The following is a 23968-nucleotide window of genomic DNA, read 5'->3' as shown; positions in this document are numbered from 1 at the left end:
CCCGCCCCGCGCCCCGCACCCCGCGCCCCGCCCCGCGCCCCGCACCCCGCCCCGCGCCCCGCACCCCCGCCCCGCCCCCGCCCCGCCCCGCGACCCGCTCCCTCGCCTCTGGCCGCCCTGAGCCCACACGGGAGAGGCCCTGCCCGGTGGGACCCTGGGACGCTTCCCTGGGCCTCCGGCCTCGGCCTCGGCCTCGGCCTCGGCAGTCAGGCCCTCTGCCACAGCCCTTCTCCACCCCACCCCCGACTGGCCCAGACCTTGAAAGTGAAATCATTTTGGTCGACGATTAAACAACTGTGAACAGCATTCTGAATAGTAACAGTAAAGTCCATTGTCTCCCCCATTTATGAGCACCAATATCTGGCTAGTGTCCCGGCGGCCAACACGCTGTCCCAGGGCCTGTAACGTTTCGTTTCTTTTTTTTTTTTTTTAATCCTTCTTTAGCCTGCCAAAAATATTCTTAGAAAGCTTTGTTGCCTCTACATAACTTTAAATCTCATCATCAGAAAAATGCACCCCTTAAAACTCAGATTGATCTGGCCACAGCTACAGAAACTAGGTCTCCTGAGAAGAACTATACTGCCCAGGTACTTGCTCTGCTGCCACCTGAAAAGATACGGCCTCTCTGGAACTCTTTCAGCTCCCCAGGGAAAGGAGCAGTCTACTAAAATCATTTATAGAGAAGTATCCAGAATTAAGTTCTAAGTTCCAGGAACTGATGAGCTCCAGTTGGTTGATCACCATAGCACTCTCCAATATTTCACACTCAAGGGTGTGATAGAGCGATCCTATTTTCTGAACCAAAATTCAAGATGCATGGACAGAAAGAGACAATATTGAAAATACCATGCTGGAAAAATCCAGCGTATATGTGGCTTTGGCTGTAATAATTAACTGTAAAGTAAATACATTTTGTTTCTGGCAGCTAAGGTATGAACATTTTGAAAAGGAATTGTGAAGAGAAGCAATTTCCTTCTGAAACAAAATCCAGAGATTTCACAATAAACTTTGGAAAGAAGGACTCACGTAGGGAGGGAGGGGTCTGTGCTGAGAATTGCACCTTCCCCCCTGGGATTCCCCTGGAGAGGTGGGGCAGGGAGATGACCTGCTATCCCTTGAAAATCCCTTCCCAGAATCAGAGGAAGGATCTTGGCACTGCTGAGAAAACTAGAATTTCAAAAGCTTCTCTCTATATTAGGGCAAAACCATAAGGAACAGATAACACGCATGACTCATAAAAATAGTGATGCTTTAATATGGGTATCCTCTACTTCTATGTATTCTATATACTTCTTATAAGAGTTTTTGCCCACCCTCAAATTACTACCTTTTTCATTCTAGACTTGCATTGTACGATACAGGCTTTTGAACGCTTGAAATGTGGCTAGTGCAAATTGAGATTAAAATACACACACATGAAAAAAATGTAAAATATCTTAGTAATTTGTATATTGACTGTGTTGAAATAGTAATATGTCGGTGTGTTAACACAGAATTAAAGTTAATTTCACTTGTTTCTTTTAGCTTTTTTAATACAGCTACTAGAAAAGTTTAAATTACATATGTGGATGGTTTATTTCTATTAGTGCTGCATGAGACCTCCATCTATTTCTATTTCCTTCTACAGAGACGGCCCCAGGCAATGTGGGAAAGGGCATGGGGGGGTGCTAGAGATTTGGGGGTCTAGAGGTTTCGGCATATGGAGTCTGCAGTGTCTGTGGCAGATGGAACACCCTAGTAGAGGCTGAGAAATAGGACTGTTGCTCAGAAGAGAGGTCTGAGCTAGAGACAGCTTTGGGAATCCTTTCCAGGTGAGAAGATAGATGATAGAGCAGACAGCTGAAGACGGGGCACTGGACACACCAGTATTTAAGTACTGTGTCTTTGAAGTGGAGTTGCCAAAGGAGAGTATAAGAGAATGATCAGCAAAGCAGACATAACTCTGAAACAGAGAGAGATGTATGGAGGCCCAGGGAAAAAGAGCTTCGAGGAGGAGAAGATGGTCAGTAACACCTGGAAGTGACCCTACACACTTTTCTTTCAAGCCCCACATTTAACCAGTCAACAAGCTCTGGCTGTTTTTCTGATTTAGTCCTCTAAACCACACTGTTTAAAGTTATCTGTGTTTCTGTATCCCCCCACTAGACTGTATAAGTAGGAACAGTGTCACCCCTGTCACCCCAAGATCTAACACCACCACCTGGGATTCAGGAGGTGCTCAGTAAGTGTATGTGAACCTGAGCCACTTTCTCAATAGATAAGTGTGAGCTTGGGATTTACTAAATATTAAAAATAAACAAAGATCGTGGTGATGTCAGCTAAAGAGTAAACTGTAAGTAAACATGTTGACGGATCAGAGATCTAGCTTGCTATTAGCCGCATTCAGATCTTTACTGTTTCTCTCTGGGTGGCAGCTTCCAGAGAGCTGGGCTACACCGGAGTCAGAGGATCCCTGCGATAACACTCCTTAGTGCCCTCATTTCATCCAAACAACTTTTCAGCTTGAGGGTTCCATTCCATGTCTCCCTCATGTGATGACCAGCACAATCTGACTTTGCTGCACTAGAAACTATTAGCATGACAGGTGTAAGGAAAATTATATAAGTAAGTTTTGACAAATGCAACCTTCAAATATTCCTCTAATTACGACTGCTTTAAAAACATGGGAAAATAAGGAGGTACACAACAAGAACTAGTGGAAACCAGGAATGTAACCCTCAAACCTACAGTTCCAAATAACTCAGGATTTAGAATGCTTATTTGTAAATCAGCCCCCGGTTTCTACCCCAGAGATGCCAAGATGGCAAGAAGTCTGAAACCAAGATGGAGCTTCCAAAGCAGTTTAACCAAACGCCCTTTTAACATAGTAGAACCATTTAAAATATGTAGGCAGGACCTATCCCAATCCTCTTTAATCCTATGTCTTTTCTTTCCCTACCAAAAATTTTCTGATGTTTTTACTCAAAAATATAAATTAGTCTTATCCACATACATGCTCCTCCTGTTATATATAACTGGTATAAATGGAAAGGACTGGAAAGAAGTTTACCTTTGCCTGCTTAGCTGTTTCTGTGGTGGACTCCTGATTGCTCTAGCACCTCCACTTGCACCTGCTGCCACAGATTCTGCACAATCTGACCAATCAGAGATAGGACTTTGTCCCTCTCTACTAACACTGCTCCCTCATGGCTCTTCCCTCATCCTCCCTTAGAAGCCAGATGGAAGCTGCAGGAAGCTAGAAGTTAGGGGAAGGGGGACAAGGGAAGAGAAACAATGTAGCAGGTATATGTCTACTTGGTTGAATTAACAGGACATGCACAGGACTCTGGTGGCCTGGGAGAAGTCTGCCATGTGGAACGTTCCCTGGACAAGACTGATTTTGCTCACTGTACCCCACCTGCCTCTACCTCCCACAATCCATTCCTTATTTTTTTAGTACCATACCCCTTCCCCAAGGTGAGGACCATATCTTCTTTTCCACAGCACCTATTTCACTAGCCACAAGGGCACTTGAGGACTATAAGCTTTAAGGAGGAAGCCTGGGAGCAGGAGAAAGTGGCCCCAGCCCATTTTTCTAAAGTTCCATCTTGGAAATTAGGGCAAGATAATAAAGATAGGGGCTGGAGTAAGCTGGAGACATTCTGGAACCCAAGTACAAGCCTGGATAGATGGTCACCTGCTTTGCATCAGTACAGCATGGAGGTGTTTCAGAACTGGTCACTACGCATACCTTACTAATTGTTAAATATTCACAATATTACCCTTGGGGAAGGCATGGCAGTGTGAATTCTATGTATTCATTAGACATCCATAAATACCGCCAGTGAAGGCCCCCTAAGGAAACAAGGATTTGCCAGATGCCAGAGTCTCCTCCACAGCTGTCTGTGCTTAGATGCTAATACTGTTGTTCTTCCCTGGAATCATCCCATCCTGGACCAAAAACAAGGCCAGTTTCACAATGGCTCTAGGAGCCTGAAGAGGAAGCAAGACTCTTGAGGAGTTCAAGCAAACACTGACGACCCTGGTCTCCGTCTGGAACAGACTCACCATCTAGGAGAAAGATAGCTTTCTTCTAGAGCTATATGAAATGAGTATAAGGAAAAATATAGAGCTATTTTAAATAAAGCCCTCAATTTCCAATAAAGATGGAAGATGGAACACAAATATTTAATTTCTACTCCCTCTTTGAAACCTCACTAAATTTTTTTTTGGGGGGGGGGCAGTTGTTTTGTTAATCTTTTTAAGCATAAACCATAATAAAAAAGAGAGAAGATTAATAGCACCAAAATTTTGAAAACTGGAAAGACCAAGTGTTAATTAATTTAGCAAAAACAAACAAAAAGCCCAGACCCAAAACCCCAACCCTCTCCCCTAAAAAACCCTGAATTATAGAAAGCCATGAGTTAACAGAATTTACCCTGCAAAACCCCAAAATTTCAGGAACTAGAAGATCCGGGGCTGGAACTGGGGCTCTAAACAGGAAGGTCAGTTGGAAGTCTGTTTAAGAAACAAATATCCAGAGTCAGGCAGTTGCCCATCTCCTAGAGAAGCCAGGAAAGTTTATTCCCTGGAGATCAGACTGGATAGGGAGGAGTAGGAGTAAGATAAGACAGTCAGGGCTCCCTTTCTGAAAATGGAAGGATTAAGTAAACTCCTACATGTTGGATAGTGAGTAATCACCCCTAATTTCTGTTTTTCGAAGATGAATTTTCACATCAGAAGTTTGTTAAATACAACTAAACTAAAACAATTTAAAAAGATGGTTACCTGTCATATGGTGGAAGTCCCACAATTGCTAATCCATATCCTTGAAGTCAGATAGATTTCAGAATTCAGAATGAGTGTGTGTGTGTGTCTGTATACAGTATGTGTGTATGTGTATATATAACACCTTACATTCTGAGTGGGGGCTGGGTAGCCAGTGGTAATTAAACACATTAATATTTCTGCAATGAAATGTTATAACTGAACAGTCACACTAGGTAGGATAAATAAAGAGTAAAACTAAGTTTTGCTGTTTGAGTCAAGTTTTGCTCACAACTTAGCTTTAATGCCAAACATTTAAGAAACAAAACAAAACAAAAACTTTTTGATTTTCAGAGCTTTTTTGGATTTCAGAATTTTAGAAATGGAATCACAGACCCATACTTGAATATAAGGCCTACCCTTCCAACCTGATGTGATTTTTAAAATAAATTACTCAAGTTTTCTGTGCCTTATTTACTTCCATAAAACAAATTAAAGTAGGGCAAACATCTTCACAATTAGATAATAAAAAGTTCAAGTTGTTACCTCTTTTGTTGAGTTTTTTATTATTCAAATAACTAATCAAGAACAGTTGAAAAGATTATCCAAACCAGTTTTGGTATCCTGTGAGTATATGGCTGACAATAATCCTTTGGGTGGGCACTGAGCACTCTTTCTTGATGGTGAGGATCTTCAACAGCACCAAGAAGACTGAAGAATTCAACTACAAACAAAACACAGGCCAAACAAGTCCAGACAAAACAGTGACTTACATGGAGTCAGCTGTCAGTGTCTCAGGCTATTTCCCTATTTATGCCACTCCCCTGCATGTAGACCTTCACTCTCCCCCACAATCCCCACACCCTGCCTGGTCCCACCTCATGTGACAGACAGAGGCAGTCTCCCTGACAGTGCCTGACCTCCTGTCTTTAAATCCACACCTGTCCTCTGTACCATTCCCTGAGGATCCAGCTATTTACACTAGAAAGTTCATAATAAATACACTAATTCATGCAAATGTGTTACCAAGTTTGTGGAGTCAATGTTGTTGCCAGAAACACAATTTCTGTTCTGCCTGGGACATTTCAAAGACAATGCCGGCACCCAAGGGGTATTTAGAGAAGGGGAATTAACCCTTCTAAGAGCCTATTATTTTTCAGGCACTATGTTAAGTACTTTGCACAAGTTATGTCACTAATCCTCATTTAATATTCCCTTGACAGGTTGCTATCATAAATCTTTTTTGCAGGTGAAGAAATTGAGGCTCTGAGAGGGTGTCTTGTTTAAGATCACACAGCCAGACAGCAAGAGCTACAAGATGGGAACACATCCTCATTCCAGCACTCTGCCCCACCTCTTTACCCAAGCAACAATAAAACACCCTAGCAACCAGCAGCAGGAAGAGGATCTTGAAATAGGCAGGGACTTGGGGCTCCTAGAGCCAACCACATTCTCCTGCTATTTCCCTCCTTATACATTTCTATCTACCCCTTGAGGCCCACTAATCAGTACATTATGCCAAACACAAAACAGGGAGGCATGTTCTCATCATAATTGTTAAAAAAAAAAAAAAAAAAAACCTGTACATAGCTACAACACTCATAAAGTTCCCCCATAAGAACAGATTAATAATTAGGGGTGACTGGTCTGTAGGAGAAGACCAGAAAGCAGTGTAGCATGAATGTGAAAGATGAATATAATAATCAAAAGTATATTCCAGAAAGTGTCCTTGACACAATATATCCAAATTTAGCAGATGGAAATGACTCGTGAAATGGCCACAGCCAAATATGTCCATGCTGGCTGCGTGCAGCTTGTATTGTACTGGTGTCACATTGGAGCTGCCTCATGAAGGAGGGAGGGAAAACACTTCTTCCTAACTTCAGTCCTAACATAAACTCCATGAGGGCAGGACTGTTTTCACTGCTATAGCCCCCAGGTATCAAACAATGTCTGGATTGAGGCTACTCAATAAATAGTTGTTAAACGAATAAATTAATTTCTTCACCTGCTTTCTCTGGAATTCCTCTTAGCCTCTTATCCCTTCTCAGACTACATTAATCCCACATTTTCTAGTAGTCCCCCAAATCTCAAACTCTTCTCCTAAACCTTTCGTCCTTCTCACAGCAGAACCAGGTTTAAAAGAAACAAAAACATTTTTATTGGGTATATGTATATTTCTAGCTGAAAAATGGAAACACAGAAAACTCTTAGAAATAAAATTAAAAGGAAGAAAGAAAACATATGGTAAATGCAGAGTGCATTCAATTCTTCTTATCAAAACCATGCACATATATACCAAAATCATAGCAGCTGTGTTTATTTCCTAATTTAGGCATTTGAAAAAAAAGTGCAATGTGTTTATTTTAATGTCAGCTTGATGTCAAGTTTAAAATAGAATGTAAATCTGTCTACATGTTTTACCTCCTTTCCTAAAGAATTGTTTAATATTTAAATATAACCTCTATCCCTAACTCCCAGCTTTTATCACACAACAATCTGGGGTGGAGGGGCGGGGGTGGTAATCCCTCATAAACTGTGTGTTGACAGAATGCTCTAAAATATGTTCTAACCAATAAAGTTGAGAAATAAATTTGGTAACAACAATCTAAGCTTTGTTGTTTTTCATAAAAAGATCTACATTTAAAGGAAATAGAAAATCACATGTGCAATAGCACACAGGGTTGCTATGGTAATAGACTACATTTTTTATATTTACTCTTCGATTTTGGTACATGGAGCTATTACAACCAAATAATGTCAACATCCACTTCCTTCTGATCATACAGAAGTCTCTGGAATAAGTTGTACTTACAGTTCTAGATATTCTCATTTTTAACCAATCTTCTTCTGTCTTTTCTAGAAATTATAATTAAAATACATAAAATAATGATTAATATTTGGCATTGGGGTTAAGTTTATCATTTATCATCATTATACTCGTGTAGGAACATTCTCAAAATGGCAAAATAAACCTTATAACCACAAATGTCCACTTAAACATTTAAAATATTGGGGTTGTGGGGGCGCCTGGGTGGCTCAGTCAGTTAAGCATCTGCCTTCAGCTCAGGTCATCAGGTCATGATTCTGAGGTCCTGGAATCAAGCCCCTAGTTACACTCCCTGCTCAGTGGAGAGCCTGCTTCTCCCTCTGCCCCTGCCCACCAGCTTATGCTCATTCTCTAATGAATAAATAAAATCTTAAAAAATAAAATATTGGGGTTGGTGTAAGAGTGTGTAAGTGTATGTGTGAATGTGTATGAGAGAGAGAGAGAGAGAGTGTGTGTGTGTATGTGTGTGTGTGTAGGTGTGTGTGTTTAGGCAGCAATAAATTCTCCATGGGGATTGAAAAGAAATAAGAAGTTTAGAAAAATGTTACTTAGTTTTACTAACTGGGCACATAAAACAAATCTACTTTTCCCGCAGCTGTGCTTATATGAACCGTTAAGAAATACCTACTATCCTGCACTATATAATTTTATGTTTCACTAAACCTTGCTTTTACCATTTATCTCACAATGTACCCCTAGCATTGCCTCTGGGAATATTCAAATAACTATCAACTAATGTCAACTCTCTCCCCATTACATTATACGGTGTGCTGCCTTTTCCAGAATTTCTATTACCTTTCTAATCTTCCCCACCAGTCTTCCTCCACCTACCTGGAAAATTAACAGCCTGTCAGAATGGTCATGTCTCTCACTATGGACCAACAGAAAATACCAATAATGAGGTGCTTCCAAGTCAAGTAAATATGAATCTAATTTGTAACTATTACTCTATCATACCAGGATAAGATTGAGGGCTGGACAGAAGATGTAATGAAGAAAGAGCTCTCCTAAAATGGGCACCTCAGTAATCCACAGTAGGCCCTTATATCAGCCTACATTACAGCAAAGTTAGGGAATTAAACACAGTTTTCTCTTTGGAACTAACTGAAAGAGCATATATTAGCCACCCATCAACATACAGTCTTTCTCTAATTTAATATAAGAGATGTAGCCCTTCATACTACATTTGGTGATCAGGTTTTGTCCAATTGTTTGTTGTGTTTTTGTTTTTGTTTTAAGAAATCAGTTAGAGAAGTTCTTCTTTGAAAGCCATAAAAATATACCTCTAGTGAAGTCTTCCATTGCGAATAGATCATCTTCAGTGTCTTCCAGTCAAGGGAAACCACACAGTCATCAGGCATCAAAGATTCTGTGAAAATAAAAGCGAACAAATTTCATCTCCAATGTCATACAGATTTTTTACCCTAAATGTGAAGATATGCAAACATGATATTTAGACTGATATAATGGTAAGAACCTGGTTTGGAAGATATTTCACTGATGGCTAGAGCAGGAGTTAGTTTATCTCAGGCCTTTATTATTAAACACTATCCTGACACAATGGAAATGCTTATTTATACATGTAAAGGGATATGTATCATAGTTCAAATTTTCATTAAGTAAAAATATATATCAATAATAAATATATTATAACATACATATATATATATATATGTATATATATATATATTTGCTTCAAGTGGCATTGTCACAGGGCATAGAAATTCAGGTAGTTATCCTTTCCCGTGATAGGTAGAAACAGCACAACTATAGCAAGTTTAGTCTTACTGTAAACTATTCCTTCCACATAAGAGTGTCTGGGGAAAAATCCTCACAGACAATTAAGATGTTCACAAATAAGTCCAAACACTGATATATACATATCAGCCATATCAAATCACACAAAATTTTTTTCCTATACACACATGTCCCTGGCAATATGAATAGTTTGGTTTCTTCAGACCTGTGTGTGGTTTTACTATATAATACCTCCTAATACTAGGATTCATTTGAGCTCCCTGCTTCATTTACAAGGCCACTAGCCATACATGCATCAAAGCTTTGCTTCTCCAACTTGGCCAAACAAATCAGCTGACAGTTTCCACTTAAGTTTTTCCTCTCCTTTTTTAAGCACCCACAATATCCAAATGTGAAATTCTTTCCCTATATATTTTTTAAGCTACATTTGTATAAGCACTGCTTATAATTCATTTTTACATTAAAGCCATCCCCCAAAAAACCATAACCCCATATTCTCTTCAACAATCCCTTAAGCACTGCTAACCTGGCTTATAGAATATTCATAAGTTTGTCATTTATATTTTCTGTGTGCAATAATTTTGTTTTGTGTTAGTCTTGCTCCCCATTTAGAAGGTAAGCAATTTGATGAATGAGGTCTATTTCCTCTGGAAAGCTTTCCAAAGCTTAATTAATGGATGCTTGATCATTACTGTTGATTATGATGGTATTGTGCATTCAAGGGAGGAGGAGGTTTAGAATCTTTTCACACCAGTGCCTTCATGTTTTCTGATGTTAATTTAAGACAGTGATTGTTAATCTTTTCAAGTCATGTGCTGACACCACCCCCCCCCCGTCCCAGAAAGTGATAAAATCTATTAACTTTCTCAGAAAAATGGTTCAAAATGACACAAAAATTTTTTGCATTCATTTAGAATATGGACCTAGGACTAGGACCCCTGACCTAAAATGACTTCACTTATCTTTCAAAATTCCCTAAAGCAAATGCATTTTAATTTTTTTAATTGGTACATTTCTCCAGTGTGTCTAGGATAGCATACTGTAGCAAACAGTTTAAGGAGTGATTATTCACAGTTTACAAAAATGATAAACATAATGCTAGACCCTCAAGAGCAGGTTAATAACTGCTTGATGCCTCACCCTGAGACTTAGCCAGTCTTGGGTCTGGGATCTGGGCCCCAATTTTGTCCAGAACAGCAGAAATTTAGGAGCAATGTAAAAACCTCTGGAAGATAAGCTCTGAGAGAAGAGCAGGACCCAGAGACCCTGGTATGGGTCCTCTACTTCTGGTATGTTTAGAAAAGAAAGAATATCAAAAAGATACAGGAGAACTGTGGGGAATGGAGCTTTGACTTCTTGGCTCTTACAGTTTCTGTCCCCAAGGAAGAGGACACATTCAACTCAATTAAATCACTAACACTGCAACTGATTTACAGATAAGGAAAAATTGGAATATGTGTTCAATTTCCTAAGACTTTTGGCATCTTAAATATATTATTTAGAAGTTTATTTAGAATTTTACTTAGGATATTACAAAAACATTTTAATGTGTTTTAATAATAGGTGGATTTTTCATTTCCAAAAACAAGAGCCAGAAGGAATCTTTGTATCTTTTTCAGATAGTTTTAAAAATTCAACTTATTTCAGATATTTTTTCATCATTTAACCTTCACATTTCCACCCTCTTTACTATTCTGTTATCTATGAACCATACTGCGAATGAGAAAGGAAAGGGCCATTTGCCAAACAAGGAAAATGTATAAAATAGGAAGATTAAAAAAAAAGGGGGATAACCCATCTCTATTTGTTTCATTACTGTTTGCCTGCCTCATCCTTTGTTCTTCTCAGTGTCTATTTATTTATTTATTTTTTAAATTTTTATTTATTTATGATAGTCACAGAGAGAGAGAGAGAGGCAGAGACATAGGCAGAGGGAGAAGCAGGCTCCATGCACCGGGAGCCCAACGTGGGATTCGATCCCAGGTCTCCAGGATCGCGCCCTGGGCCAAAGGCAGGTGCCAAACCGCTGCGCCACCCAGGGATCCCTCAGTGTCTATTTATATAGAGAGTCCAAGGATTCTAAGTGCTCAAAGACATTTAAGACTGCTGGTCCTTGGGATCCCTGGGTGGCGCAGCGGTTTGGCGCCTGCCTTTGGCCCAGGGCGCGATCCTGGAGACCCGGGATCGAATCCCACGTCAGGCTCCCGGTGCATGGAGCCTGCTTCTCCCTCTGCCTGTGTCTCTGCCTCTCTCTCTCTCTCACTGTGTGCCTATCATTAAAAAAAAAAAAAAAAAAAAAAAAAGACTGCTGGTCCTTGAGGTGGAGGCCAGCACATGACTGAAGATCAAGCACCATTTGCTATGGGTCCTCTACTTCTACTGCTGAAAAGTGAAGGGAGATCAATTAACTGCATGAAATCACTAATACAGGGTAGAAACACTTCAAAAAACTACTCATATATGTTAAGATGAACTTTTTTTTTTTTTTTTTTTGGAGGGAATAAATATAATTTACCCATTGGAACTCCGGGGGATCCAAAAAGCTTTACTAGTTGAAAGGCAAACACTTGTGATAATTGCAGCTCAAGGGAATCAAAGCCAGTGCTTGTTAAATCTTGGTCATCCTCAGTTTGCAAGAACTGTAAGGGCTTAGGTTCTTCCCACGTCTTCAGCCTTTTGTCGAAACTTTCACTTAAAAAGTGAAGATCAGAAGTGACCCTAAAAGAGTAGAAAGGATCAGGTTGGCTACTTAAAATTTCTGAAGAACTAAATCCTCGGTCACTTAGTTGGTTATCTACTCTTGTCTGAGATTTGAAAGTCAAAAATGATTTCTTGCTTGTAAAAGATACCATCTGAAAGCTAGCTGTATATTGTAGCACAAGAGAAGGAATAGGGTTTTTGTAAAAATATACAGAGTGCCTTAGTCTATTAAATGGCAGGTAATAAGAATAAGATTGTCTACCAACATTTAGAGGAAGATCTTTGATAATATCAAAGTAAAACCACGATGGATGATGATAATGATTCAAGGTCATAAGTTTTCGTGTATTCTCCTTTTTATGATTTATTTCTGAAATTCTATCTTTTTCTTCTTCCAAAATAATTTCTAGTCCTTTGCTTTCTGTTGACAAGCCACATGACCCTCTTTCTTTTACACTGATATATCTCTGTTCCAGTAAGTTAAAGTTTGGTGCCAAATTGAAAATCCTTTTCTCTCTCCTTTTCTTATTCTTTGTTGAGTGTAAGTCACTCTTTGGGATATCCAGTTTAGGCAAGCAGATTCTAATGATACTTGTTTCAGTTTCTATGAATGAATCTGTATTCTCAGTTGGAGGTGACAAATCTTCATTTTCTATCAATAGTTTCTCCTCTATCAATGTTTCTGGACAGCTCCTTGATACTGAAGTTTCTTCACAAGCAGAGATCAATGTAATCAATTGTCCCCTGCTGTCCGGAGAGACCAGCTTTTGCCATCTATCTTTCTTTGGTCTTTGTTCACATATAAACTTATGAGGTCCCTCAGGCCAGCTCCCTAAACAGGGTTGTCTCTCAGAGCCCATCCATAATTCTTCATCAGATAGATTGTTTGGAAAAAAAGCCCAATAGTTGTTTTCAGTTGCATTTATTCCTTGTTTCTTTCTTAAATCTTTCTCTAAGGTTCTGGACCCATACTGATGGCAAAGAATTGTTTCATTTGGGAGTCTTTTATCTACCTTCTCTCTCTTCTGCATAGATAAGCAGGAGATGTCAGTGGATCCACCCTGGATGTCTGATGCCATGGGTTGCCCATTTCCAGTATGCTTTCCTATCTTCGTGTAGTCATCACTTGCTACGCAGGAAAGATCCTGAGTCACTGTCAGGCAAGTAACAGAGTTTTCATTTGACATCAGTGACATATTTAGAAACAAATCATTGTTTTCTTTAGAGAGGTAATTTTCTGGTGCATTGTCCAGCTCAATTTCAGATGTAACATTTGGAAAACTCTCTTCAGGATTTATGCTTTTCCACACTTCATCTTTGTGGCCATTTACTAAATCTCTTAGTTCATCTCCCAGTTCATCAGTGAAGTCATGCACCGATTCTCTTTTGGTGTCTTCCAGGTCTTCCTCTTCACTCTGGGATGGGTCCTGATCCCCTGGTATATGGTAACTTAAGATTTCAAATGAGTTTTCTCCCATGATTTTACTATGACTGTTCTGCTTTTTATTTCTTTTTCTGTTTCTCTTCTGTTTGGTTTTGCTGAGCCTGTGCCCAGTTTTCTTCAAATCTCTTTCTCTGAAATATAAAAGAATTAAGAACATTTATCACTTAATTATTTGTATAACACTAGCAACTAAAACATACTCTTAATGTGCAAATCACTAGTACAAGAGATTTTAAAGCATTGTGTACTTTGTAGTATAGTTTTAAAATTTTAAAAAGAGAAAAACTTTAATTCTCTCAACTAAAAATGAGTACACTTTAAGGAAGCTACAAGTCATTTTCACATACTTGTTTCATAAATCAGTAACTTACAAATTATAAAGCACATTTGATGACAAACAGCAAAATCCAGGGTTTGCAGATGCTTCTAATTGCCTACCTCGCAGTGGTTCTAAAGCAGAGGTTCTATCACTACTTAATGAGGTTTGTAAGTCTGTAGAGGCATTGTAGGTGGTCACAATGACTGGAGATGTGTTACTGGCACTTGGTACTGAGGCCAGGGGTGTTTACCTTCCTGCAATGCCAGGGACAATACCACAGTAAAAAATTATCCCACCTAAAAGAATATAGTGTTCTTTATTCCTACTATAATAGTATTTCCATTGACCACACTAAAAGTTCACAGTTCTCCTTAATTAAAGATAATCTTTTGATTCTAAAAGAAAAAAAAAGAGGATTTAGAACATTATCTAATTTAGAACATAAAGATCTAGTTATCTTCTATAAGGTACAGATAGAGACATAGTAAAATGCAGTGGGGGGAAGGACAATAGACACAGCTGAGAAAAAAAAAAATCCAGGATAGAGAACAGAAACAAAACAAAACAACAAACAACAAACAATTAAACAAGCAAACAAACATGGAAGCCAAAAGAAATAATGAAGGAAAAATTCAGTTGACTGGCTGGGTGTTGGACAAAGGAACTTGTTGAATCTACCCCTGTCTTCTGGCCTGGTTTATTTCATCCCATGCTGTCAGGCAATTTTCAATAGACAGGAGCCCTGAACACCTTGTTCTTTGTCACCTAATTGCTACTGCCCTTGTTTCCACATTCCTGGATGTTAGCATAGAAAGAACATTAAGGAATGCTAAATTACTAAGGAGAAGTTGTGATAGGACTTCTGTAAAAAAGATATCAAGTAAAGAATGCCAACATTGGCAGTAACTCATCATGGTCAGTAAAAGCTGATTCAGTGAAAGCTTTAGCAGAAGCCTAAGGTGCAATAAATTAATGAAACTCATACTATAGACTAGGATGTTACTCTAAAAACACAGCCACAATAATGGAGGAATTGGCAGATGCTCTGACTTACTGCCATGAGAAAAAGGTGATTCACGGGGATATTAAACCAGAGAACCTACTGCTCGGGTTCAAGGGTGAGGTGAAAATTGCAGACTTCGGCTGGTCTGTGCACACACCATCTCTGAGGAGAAAGACAATGTGTGGGACTCCGGACTACTTGCCCCCAGAAATGATTGAGAGGAGAACATACAATGAGAAGGTTGATCTATGGTGCACTGGAGTACTTTGCTATGAGCTGTTGGTAGGATATCCACCCTTTGAGAGCCCTTCCCATAATGAGACCTACAGACGCATCCTCAAGGTAGACCTACGATTTCCCCCATCATTACCTTTGGGGGCCTAGGACTTAGTCTCCAAGCTTCTCAGATACCAGCCTTTGGAAAGGCTACCCTTGGCCCAGATCATGGAGCACCCCTGGGTCAGGGCCCACTCGAGGAGGGTGTTGCTTCCATCTGTTCAAATGGCTTCTTGAGGGCTGTCTGCACCTGTTTCATTGTGTTTGTTCAGAGCTTTGCTGGCTCTCTTATCTTTTGTTTCTTCTAAGATGCTAATTAATAAAAGCTGAATCATTTTGTAAAACAAAAAACAAAAAAACCCACAAACTCTTCAGCAACCTCTGATCATCCTCCCACAGGCTCCCAGGAGAGCTGGGAGGGCCAGCCAGCCCCCAGGCCCCACCACTCTCTTTGCCCAAACATGAAGCATCCTGTTGCAAGTAAAGGAGGAAAAGAATGGGTAGAGTTTATTGTTGCCTTATTTACTAAAATAAATGGTAATAGACTGAGGACTTTAAACTCATGTCAGGACTGGTGATTCTATGGAAATAAATGCACTTAACTTATACTTTTAAATAGCTTTCCATGGCACAAGGAAAAGGGAGCCCTAACACATGTAAATGGGAGTTTTTTTCTCAACATAAGGATTATATTTATTTTTTTATCACTACATTAGAAGTGAAAATAAACTGCAAGTTGCAAATGCATGCCACTTAATGAATATTGAACAACAGATACATCCACTGTAGCTCAACTTCTGGAGATGCAAGGACTACATAAACAAAGGTCATCAATGGTAAGATGACTGACAGCATCTGACAGCTAGAATGTATGTATCAATAGAAAATTTTAAAAAGGGAACTACTCCTGACCTCTTAGCCAGTGAATAGGGGTGGGAAGACATCAGAAGATGCCTAAAATCTCTACACACACATAGGTTTATAAACAAACAAACAAAAAAAAGCCCCAAACTAAGACACTTAAGCAATGCTGATATGTACAATTCATGACCAAAATGTTAATAACTTTCTATGATATCAGGAATCCTAATGCCCACAATGTGACTTTGAAAACTGACTCAAAAAAAACAAAACAAAACAAAACAAACTACTGCATATTTGCTATGTATTAAAACTAGTTGCTTTACACATATTAACTCATATAATTTTCACAGCAATGATACTTGCCTTACTTCACAACAGTAAGGCAAATGCTAGTTTTATCCCCATCTCAAAAAGACAATTGAAAAAAAGAATTTAAAGAGTTTGCTCAGCTACAGCGACTGTGGAAAACAGTAGTATGGAGTTTCCTCAAAAAATTAAGGACAGAACTATCAAATGATCCAGTAATTCCACTGCTGAGAATATTGAGAATGTATCTGAAGGATACAAAAACACTAACTCAGAAAGATATCTGCACCTCTATGTTTATAGCAGCCTAATAGCCAAGACAGAAACAACCTGAGTATCCATTGAGAAATGAAGAGATAAAGAAGTGGTATATAGGGGATCCCTGGGTGGCTTAGCGGTTTAGCACCTGCCTTTGGCCCAGGGAGCGATCCTGGAGTCCTGGGATTGAGTCCCTTGTCGGGCTCCCGGCATGGAGCCTGCTTCTCCTTCTGCCTGTGTCTCTGCCTCTCTCTCTCTCTCTCTCTGTGTCTATCATGAATAAATAAATAAAATCTTAAAAAAAAGAGAAGTGGTATATATAAATATAAATATATATATATATATATATATGTATGTACACACACACAGACACACACACACACACATACACACACAGAATATTACTTCCTCACTAAAAATGAGGAAATCCTATCATTGACAACAACATGGTTGGAACTTGAAGGCATTATGCCAAATGAAATAAGTGAGACAGAGAAAAGCAAATACTCTATGATCTTACTTATATGTGACATTTAAAAAACGAAACAAAACAGGGACACCTAGGTGGCTCTGTGGTTGAGCATCTGCCTTCTGCTCTCATTGTGATCCCAGAATCCTGGGATCAAGTCCCACATCAGGCTCACCACAGGAAGCCTGCTTTTCCTTTTGCCTATGTCTCTGCTTCTCTCTGTGTATCTCTCATGAATAAATAAAATCTTAAAAAAAACAAAACAAAACAAAACAAAACAAAACCAAAACCCCCCAGTCACAGATAAGGAGATCAGAGTTATAGTTACCAGATGTTGGGGCCTGGTGGAGGAGGAATTAAAGGAAGGTAGTCAAAAGGCACAAACTTCCAGTTATAAGATAAATAAGTCCTAGGGATGTAATATACAACATGATGACTATTACTAACACTGCTGTGTGGCATACAGAGAAGTTGTGAAGACAGCAGATCCCAAGAGTTCTCATTACAAACAGGATTTTCTTTTTTTTTAAATTGCATCTATATAACATGATAAAATGCTAACTAAACCTTATTGTGGTAACCATTTAACAACATATATAAATCAAACTATACATGCTATATACCTTAAGTTTATATGATGATAGATGCCAATTATTTCTCAATAGAACTGGAAAAAGAAAAAAATTTGCCCAGTGTCACATGGCTACCAGCAGGATTCAGACTAAAGCTGTCTCTGAGAGTCCACACTCTGACCATCATGCAAAACTGCCTCTTGATTTTAAAAAAAAGAGAATTTTATAAAATCACTTGCCTTCTCTTTCTTCTCTCCTTCCTTTCATCTTTGAATTGTCACATATACATAAACACAGAGATATTCAGTTGATAAGGGCTGAATCCTTCCAATGGAAATTGGGCCTTGACTCCTATTATCACCTAGTATATAGACTTTTCTCTTGTCCTCTCTCCTTCTGAATCAAAGCAAATAATAAACAGCAACAGAAATTGAGAGGAAATGGTGTGGAGCAGAACCATTCCCATCTCCCTAATCAGCCTTTATGTCAAGGGTCCCTATGAGTTTTAGACAGATGGCCTAAAACTCAGATAGGCATAATGGACATAAGGGTCTTCTTCTGGGTATTTGTCACAGGGTAGAAGTAGTGAGAAATGATCACATTCTGGATATATTTTAAAGGAAAAGCAAGCAAGTCTTGAAAATAAATTGGATATAGAGTATTAGAAAAAGGTCAAGTATGAGCAAAAGGATTTGGGCCTATTGAAGGGACAAAATGACCATTTATTGAGACATAGAAAGAAGCCTATGAAGGGTATAGGTTTAGAGACAGGGTTGCCAAATCAGTTGGCTCAAAATTCAGTTCAGAGTTTGAACCAATAAGTTAATCTGTCCTTATAGCAGAGGTTAGAAAGTGGAGAAGATGAGGGTTTTGCCAATACACCTCAAGCGTTCTTTTGTTTGTTGAATGGATTACAATCCGATAGCTAGAGAAAGAATAGTAGAAACCTGCTAATGATGAAAATTCATGTTTGTAGAGAAGTTAACATAGATCATGAAAGAATGAGATAGCTTAAAAAATAAACTATCAAAGTCTGAGAGATCAGGCAATTTATTAAGGTAGTTTGCTAAAAGAGTCAGCCAAAGGAGACCCTAAGGATTGGAATTTCAAGTGAAAATACAGCACAATGCCAAGAAGTATGAAAATCAAAAGGCTGACTCCACAGAGAAGTGTGCCTGCAACTTGTACTGGTTCTGTACCATGAAGCTCTCTACAGCTACCATACTTGTTCTGGTACTTGGACCAGGCCTTCTAGAAAGGAAACACAAACCAATAACTGACTTGTGAAGCACTTGGGAGAGAGGAAAAGGGATGATGATGATAATTTGAGTTAGAATGTGTAGGCATGGAAGGTGGCTATTCAATAGTAGATGTATTTATAAAGTGTGGGAGGCTCATCAAACCTGTGCCAAGGCTCATTAAGCTTGATCTCATTTGTGCTCATTCATTTAGGGATGAATGGCACCATTAAAAGAAAAGAAACATGACTACATAGAAGTTAGTCATGGAGAAGAAATCAGGAGAGTTGGAGGCACAGGCTGTAGCTTAGAAAAGAAAAGAGTAAGAAATGAACAAATAGTAACACATCTCTGATTAATAATATTTTGTTTTCTAGATGATGGCTGAGAATCCAAGCTCCTGGGTAGGAATGAGTGAGTGTACCTCTTAAGAATGAGAAAAAGAGTGTTTGTTCAGAAACAAGCTAACCTGACCCAGTAAGCTGTGACTTGAAGACAGAGGTGAGAAAAATATCCAGATAAAGCCAAAACTAACTACTAGGGAGAAAAAAAAAAAGTATCCTAAGTGCCTAAATTTCATGAAAATAATGAATAAGGGGCTAAAACCGGTATTTTCCATTGCAGAGGCCAACATACTAATTCATAAAGCATGAGCAATAAATGAAGTAAAATTCAATTAAAGCACACAGATTATAAAAAAGAGCTCTCACAGCTTTTTGGAATGACTGTAGTTGAACTAATCCCAGCCTAGATCCTAGTCCTGGTTCAGTAATAACTAGTATTGGGATCTTGGGCAAACCAGATCTCCCTTCTAAAATGGAGATAACATTACCTCCTTGCAGAGCTGTAAAATATACTAATATAGATGCTCCTAAATGACCTCTACTTAACTGACATGGCAGATTTAATAATTATCTCCATTGCCTCTGTACAACATAATGGGCTGATACTAATGGTACAAAAAAATGTTCCCAACTAAATGGCTGCCTTCTAGTAAAACTACACCCTCCTACTCCCATTGTTTAGGGCTGTATATTTACAAGGAGACAGATGAGTTTGTTCCCAAGTCTGTTTATACTAATTGTAATTGTTACTCTAACTATGTGATTTGATTAAATACCCTGTAACATTACATCAGCCAGTGGACTAAGAATACTAGAAAGTTTCTATAAAAAATAAAATTGAAGTAAGTGACTCAATAAGGAGGAGGCATTAAACAGTTGTTATCAAATGAGTGTGATAACTATGAAGTTTGGCTCAAAATCATTAAAACCTATAATTTTGCACTCAGTATGAAGATTTGAAGATTTCTTTGGGTTCTCCCTCCAAATTACATCAGTAAAAACTAGAAATTCTTGACAATACATTGCAAGCATGGTTTATACATAAAAAATAAGCATAATCACACACTAAACAGAATCGTACATAAAAATTAATGAATGGCTGTGTATATAAGCATGCATTTTAAGTTCAAATAAAATGTTTAATGTATGTATCATTTCTTAATGATTCCTGACTTCAACCAATTTTTTCAATGAACTAACTACCTACTTGTTCCAATTATCTTAAATAAAAAGACTTTTATTGTAAATAAAGCACCTAGCACAATCTCTGGCACCTGGTGGATATTTCGTAAATGACAGCTCTTATTTTTATCACAAATCAACAACAAAATCATCTTATACATTTCACTGAGGCCCTCAGTATACTATTCAAGATTAGAATGTGACAATGAGACTATCATGATTTATGCAAAAAAGAAAAGTTGACACTACATTCAAAAATTAAACATATTCTTCTCAAACCATATGGAATATTTACAGAAATTAACCAGGCCATCAGGATAGCCTCTACAAATTTCAAAGCATTATTAATGTACAGTCCATATTCTTTGACTATAATACAATTAATTTTGAAATTAGTAATAAATTTTTTTTGAAATTTTAAAATGTTGAAAAATTCATAGATAGAAAAATTTGTAATGGAAATCTATAGAAGTGAATAACAGTAAAAAATAACTACATATAAAAATGGCATTTGAAGGGATATTTCCTTTCCTTTTGTAAAAAAAAAAAAAAGCTAAAATGCAAAGTTAAAAAGTTAACCACATAATTGAAGAAGTTAGAAAAAAAAGAGCAGAACAAAAATCCAAAAAGTAAAAGGGAAGGAATCATAAAGAATCAAAAAGATAACAAAGAAACATAAACACACCATATTCAGGACCAACAAAGTTAGAAGTTGGTTATTTGAGAAGATTAATAAAATTCATAAACCCCTGGTAAGATTAATCAAAGGGAGAAAAAAGCAATTTAGTCTTAAGGATGAAAAAGGAGGCACAAGGGATGCCTGGGTGGCTCAGTTAAAGCAACTGACTCTTGTTTTCACCTCAGTCATTGTCTCATTGTCTCATGAGATTGAGCCCTGCATTGGGCTCCATGCTGGGTGTTGAACCTGTTTGGAATTATCTCTCCCCCTTCTCTGCACCCCTGCTTACCCTCTCTCTCTCTCTTTCTCTCTCTCTCACTCAATAAAATAAAATGAAATAAAATAAAATAAATTAGAAAAGGGAAGTGCAAATGCAGTTCCAGGAGAGAGCTTAAAAGATAAAAGGACTGTGGCATTATTTATAATAACCAAGAAATGGAAGCAGTCTACATGTTCATCAATGAATGAATGGATAAAGAAAACTGGTGTGTATGTATGTGTGTGTGTGTGTGTGTGTGTGTGTGTGTGTAATGGAATTTTACTCAGCCATAAAAAAAAGAAAATCTTGACATTTGTGACAACATGGATGGACCTTAACAGCATTATATTAAGTGAAATAAGTCAGACAGAGAAAGACATATATTGCGTAATCTCCCTTATGTGAAATCTAAAAAAAAAAAAAAAAAAGCCCATAGATAGAAGGACGTATTGATGGTTAGCAGAAGGATAAAGTGGAGGATGGATAAAATGGGTGAAGGTGGACAAAAAGTTCCATGGCAGGCAGCTGTCCCTATACTGGAGTATAGGACAATGGAAATTATCAAGTCTGAGGAATAGAAAGAAAAAAGATCAAAGAAAAATGACAGAGCCTAAGGGACTTGTTGGATACTATCAACTGGGTAAATATACACATTGTAGAAGTCCCATAGAAAGGGGGGGGGGAGGAAGAGAGAATATTTGAAGAAATAATGGCAGAAAACTTCCCAACTTTGATGAAAGACCTGAATATTAACATCCAAGAAGCTTGATAAACTCCAAGATGAACTCAAAGAGGAGCACAAAAAGACACACAAACTTTCAAAAGACAAAGACCAAGAAAGAATCTTAAAGGGAACAACAGGGAAGCAACTTGTCACATGCAGGGATCCTCAATAAGAATATAAGCAGATTTCTCATCAGAAACTTAACAGACCAGAATGCAGTGGGCTAATAGGTTCAAAGGGCTAATAGAAAAATATGGTTGACTCAGAATCCTATATTGGCTAAATTAGACTTCAGAAATGAGGGCAAGGGGAGCCTGGGTGGCTCAGTGAGTTAAGCATCTGCCTTTATTTTAGCTCAGGTCATGATCCCAGGGACCTGGGATTGAGCCATGCATTCAGCTCTCTACTCAGTGCGGTGTCTGCTTCTCCCTCTTCCTCTCCCATCTGATCCATGCTCTCTCGCTTGCTTGCTCTCTCTCTCAAATAAATAAAATCTTTTTAAAATATGAGGGAGAAATTAAGGCATTCCCAGATAAACAAAAGCTGAGGATTCTGTTGCCACTACACTTGCTTTGTAAGAAATGCTCAAGGGAGTTCTGCAAAGTAAAATGAAAGGACACTAGACAAAGCTTGAGGCCAGATGAAGAAAATAAAGATCTCAACAAAGGTAAATACATGGGCAATTATAAAAACTATTATTATTGTAGTAACAAGTTGTAACTCAACTTTTTGTTTTCTATATGATTCACTAGATTAATACATTAAAAAACAATTTCTTTAGAAGCTAGTATTATTGTAACTATGGTTTGTAACTGCACATTTTGTTTTCTACATGAGACTAATGCATTTAAAAGAATTGTTACTCTATGTCCTGGGGCACACCATGTATAAAGATGTAATTTTGATACATCAACAACCAAAAGGATTGGGGATGGAAATATAAAGGAGCAGAGTTCTTGCATGTTATTGAAGGTAGGATGACATAAATTCAAATTAGAGTTTTATAACTTTTGAGGTTAAAATACACATAATAACCACAAAGAAATATCTATAGAATATACATGAAAGGAAATGAAAAAGGAACTTAAACATTTCACTGCAAAAAATCAACACAAAAGAAGGCAGTAAGGCAGAAAAAGATGGACAAAAATCAATTAAGGCATACAGAAAACAAATAGCAAAATGACAGAAGTCCCTCCTCATCAGTAATTATTTTAAATGTAAATGGCTTAAACTTTCCAAATGATAGTGATAGAATGGAAAAAACATATGATCCAAATACATACTGTTTACAAGAGACTCACTTTAGCTCCAAAGATACAAATAGATTGAAAATGAAAAGATGGAAAAATATTCCACAGAAATAGTAACCAAAAGAGAAAAAGGTATCTATATTAATATCAGACAAAATAGACTTTAAATAAAAAAAAGATTACAAGAGAAAAAGAACATTATATATCAATAAAAGGTTCAAGATAACAAGAACATATAACAATTATAAACATGCACATAATATCAGACCATCAAAATACATGAAGCAAAAATTGACAACACTGAAAGGAGAAAGAAACAGTTCTACAAATTTTGGGAGATTTCAATACTCTATTTTCAGTAATGTGTAGAACAACCAGATAGAAGATAAGGAAATAGAGGATTTAATATAGTAAATAAACCAACTGGACCTAACATTTATAGAACACTGTATCTAACAACAAAAGCACAAACATTCTTCTCAAGCACACATGGGACATTTTCCAGAACAGATTATAAATTAGGCTACAAATTAAGTTTCAATAAATTTTAACAGATAGATATCATACAAAATATATTCTCCTACCTCAAAGGGATAAAGTTAGAAATCAATAAAAAAAGTAAAAATGGAAAACTGACAAATTTGTGGAAATTAAACAACACACTCTTAACTCATAACTCAAAGAAAAATCACAAGGGAAATTAGAAAATACTTTGAAAAAATGAAAATAAAATCACAATACACT

At 37.8% G+C, this 23968-nt stretch overlaps 1 protein-coding gene across 8 annotated transcripts in view; it reads right to left on the bottom strand.

The window, feature by feature from the left end:
• Nucleotides 1–5023: 5023 nt before the first annotated feature.
• Nucleotides 5024–23968, bottom strand: part of N4BP2L2 (NEDD4 binding protein 2 like 2) — a 72885-nt gene continuing 53940 nt past the window's right edge. For 5 of the 8 annotated variants that reach the window (XM_038573322.1, XM_038573321.1, XM_038573320.1 and 2 more), the window contains 4 exons: nucleotides 11850–13609; nucleotides 8860–8945; nucleotides 7562–7605; nucleotides 5024–5470 (listed from right to left, as the gene is read on the bottom strand). In XM_038573322.1, the coding sequence (XP_038429250.1) occupies nucleotides 7582–7605; nucleotides 8860–8945; nucleotides 11850–13609 (1870 nt within the window). In that variant the 3' untranslated portion in view covers nucleotides 5024–5470; nucleotides 7562–7581. Of the gene's footprint in view, nucleotides 5471–7561; nucleotides 7606–8859; nucleotides 8946–11849; nucleotides 13610–23968 lie in introns of those variants that run through there. The other 3 variants (XM_038573317.1, XM_038573324.1, XM_038573318.1) reach the window with 3 other exon arrangements.

Source organism: Canis lupus, chromosome 25, assembly GCF_011100685.1.
Source record: "Canis lupus familiaris isolate Mischka breed German Shepherd chromosome 25, alternate assembly UU_Cfam_GSD_1.0, whole genome shotgun sequence".
In the NCBI taxonomy this organism is placed as follows: Eukaryota; Metazoa; Chordata; class Mammalia; order Carnivora; family Canidae; genus Canis; species Canis lupus.
The sequence above is the reverse complement of the archived record's forward strand: the minus strand, read 5'-3'. Positions and strand labels throughout refer to the sequence as shown.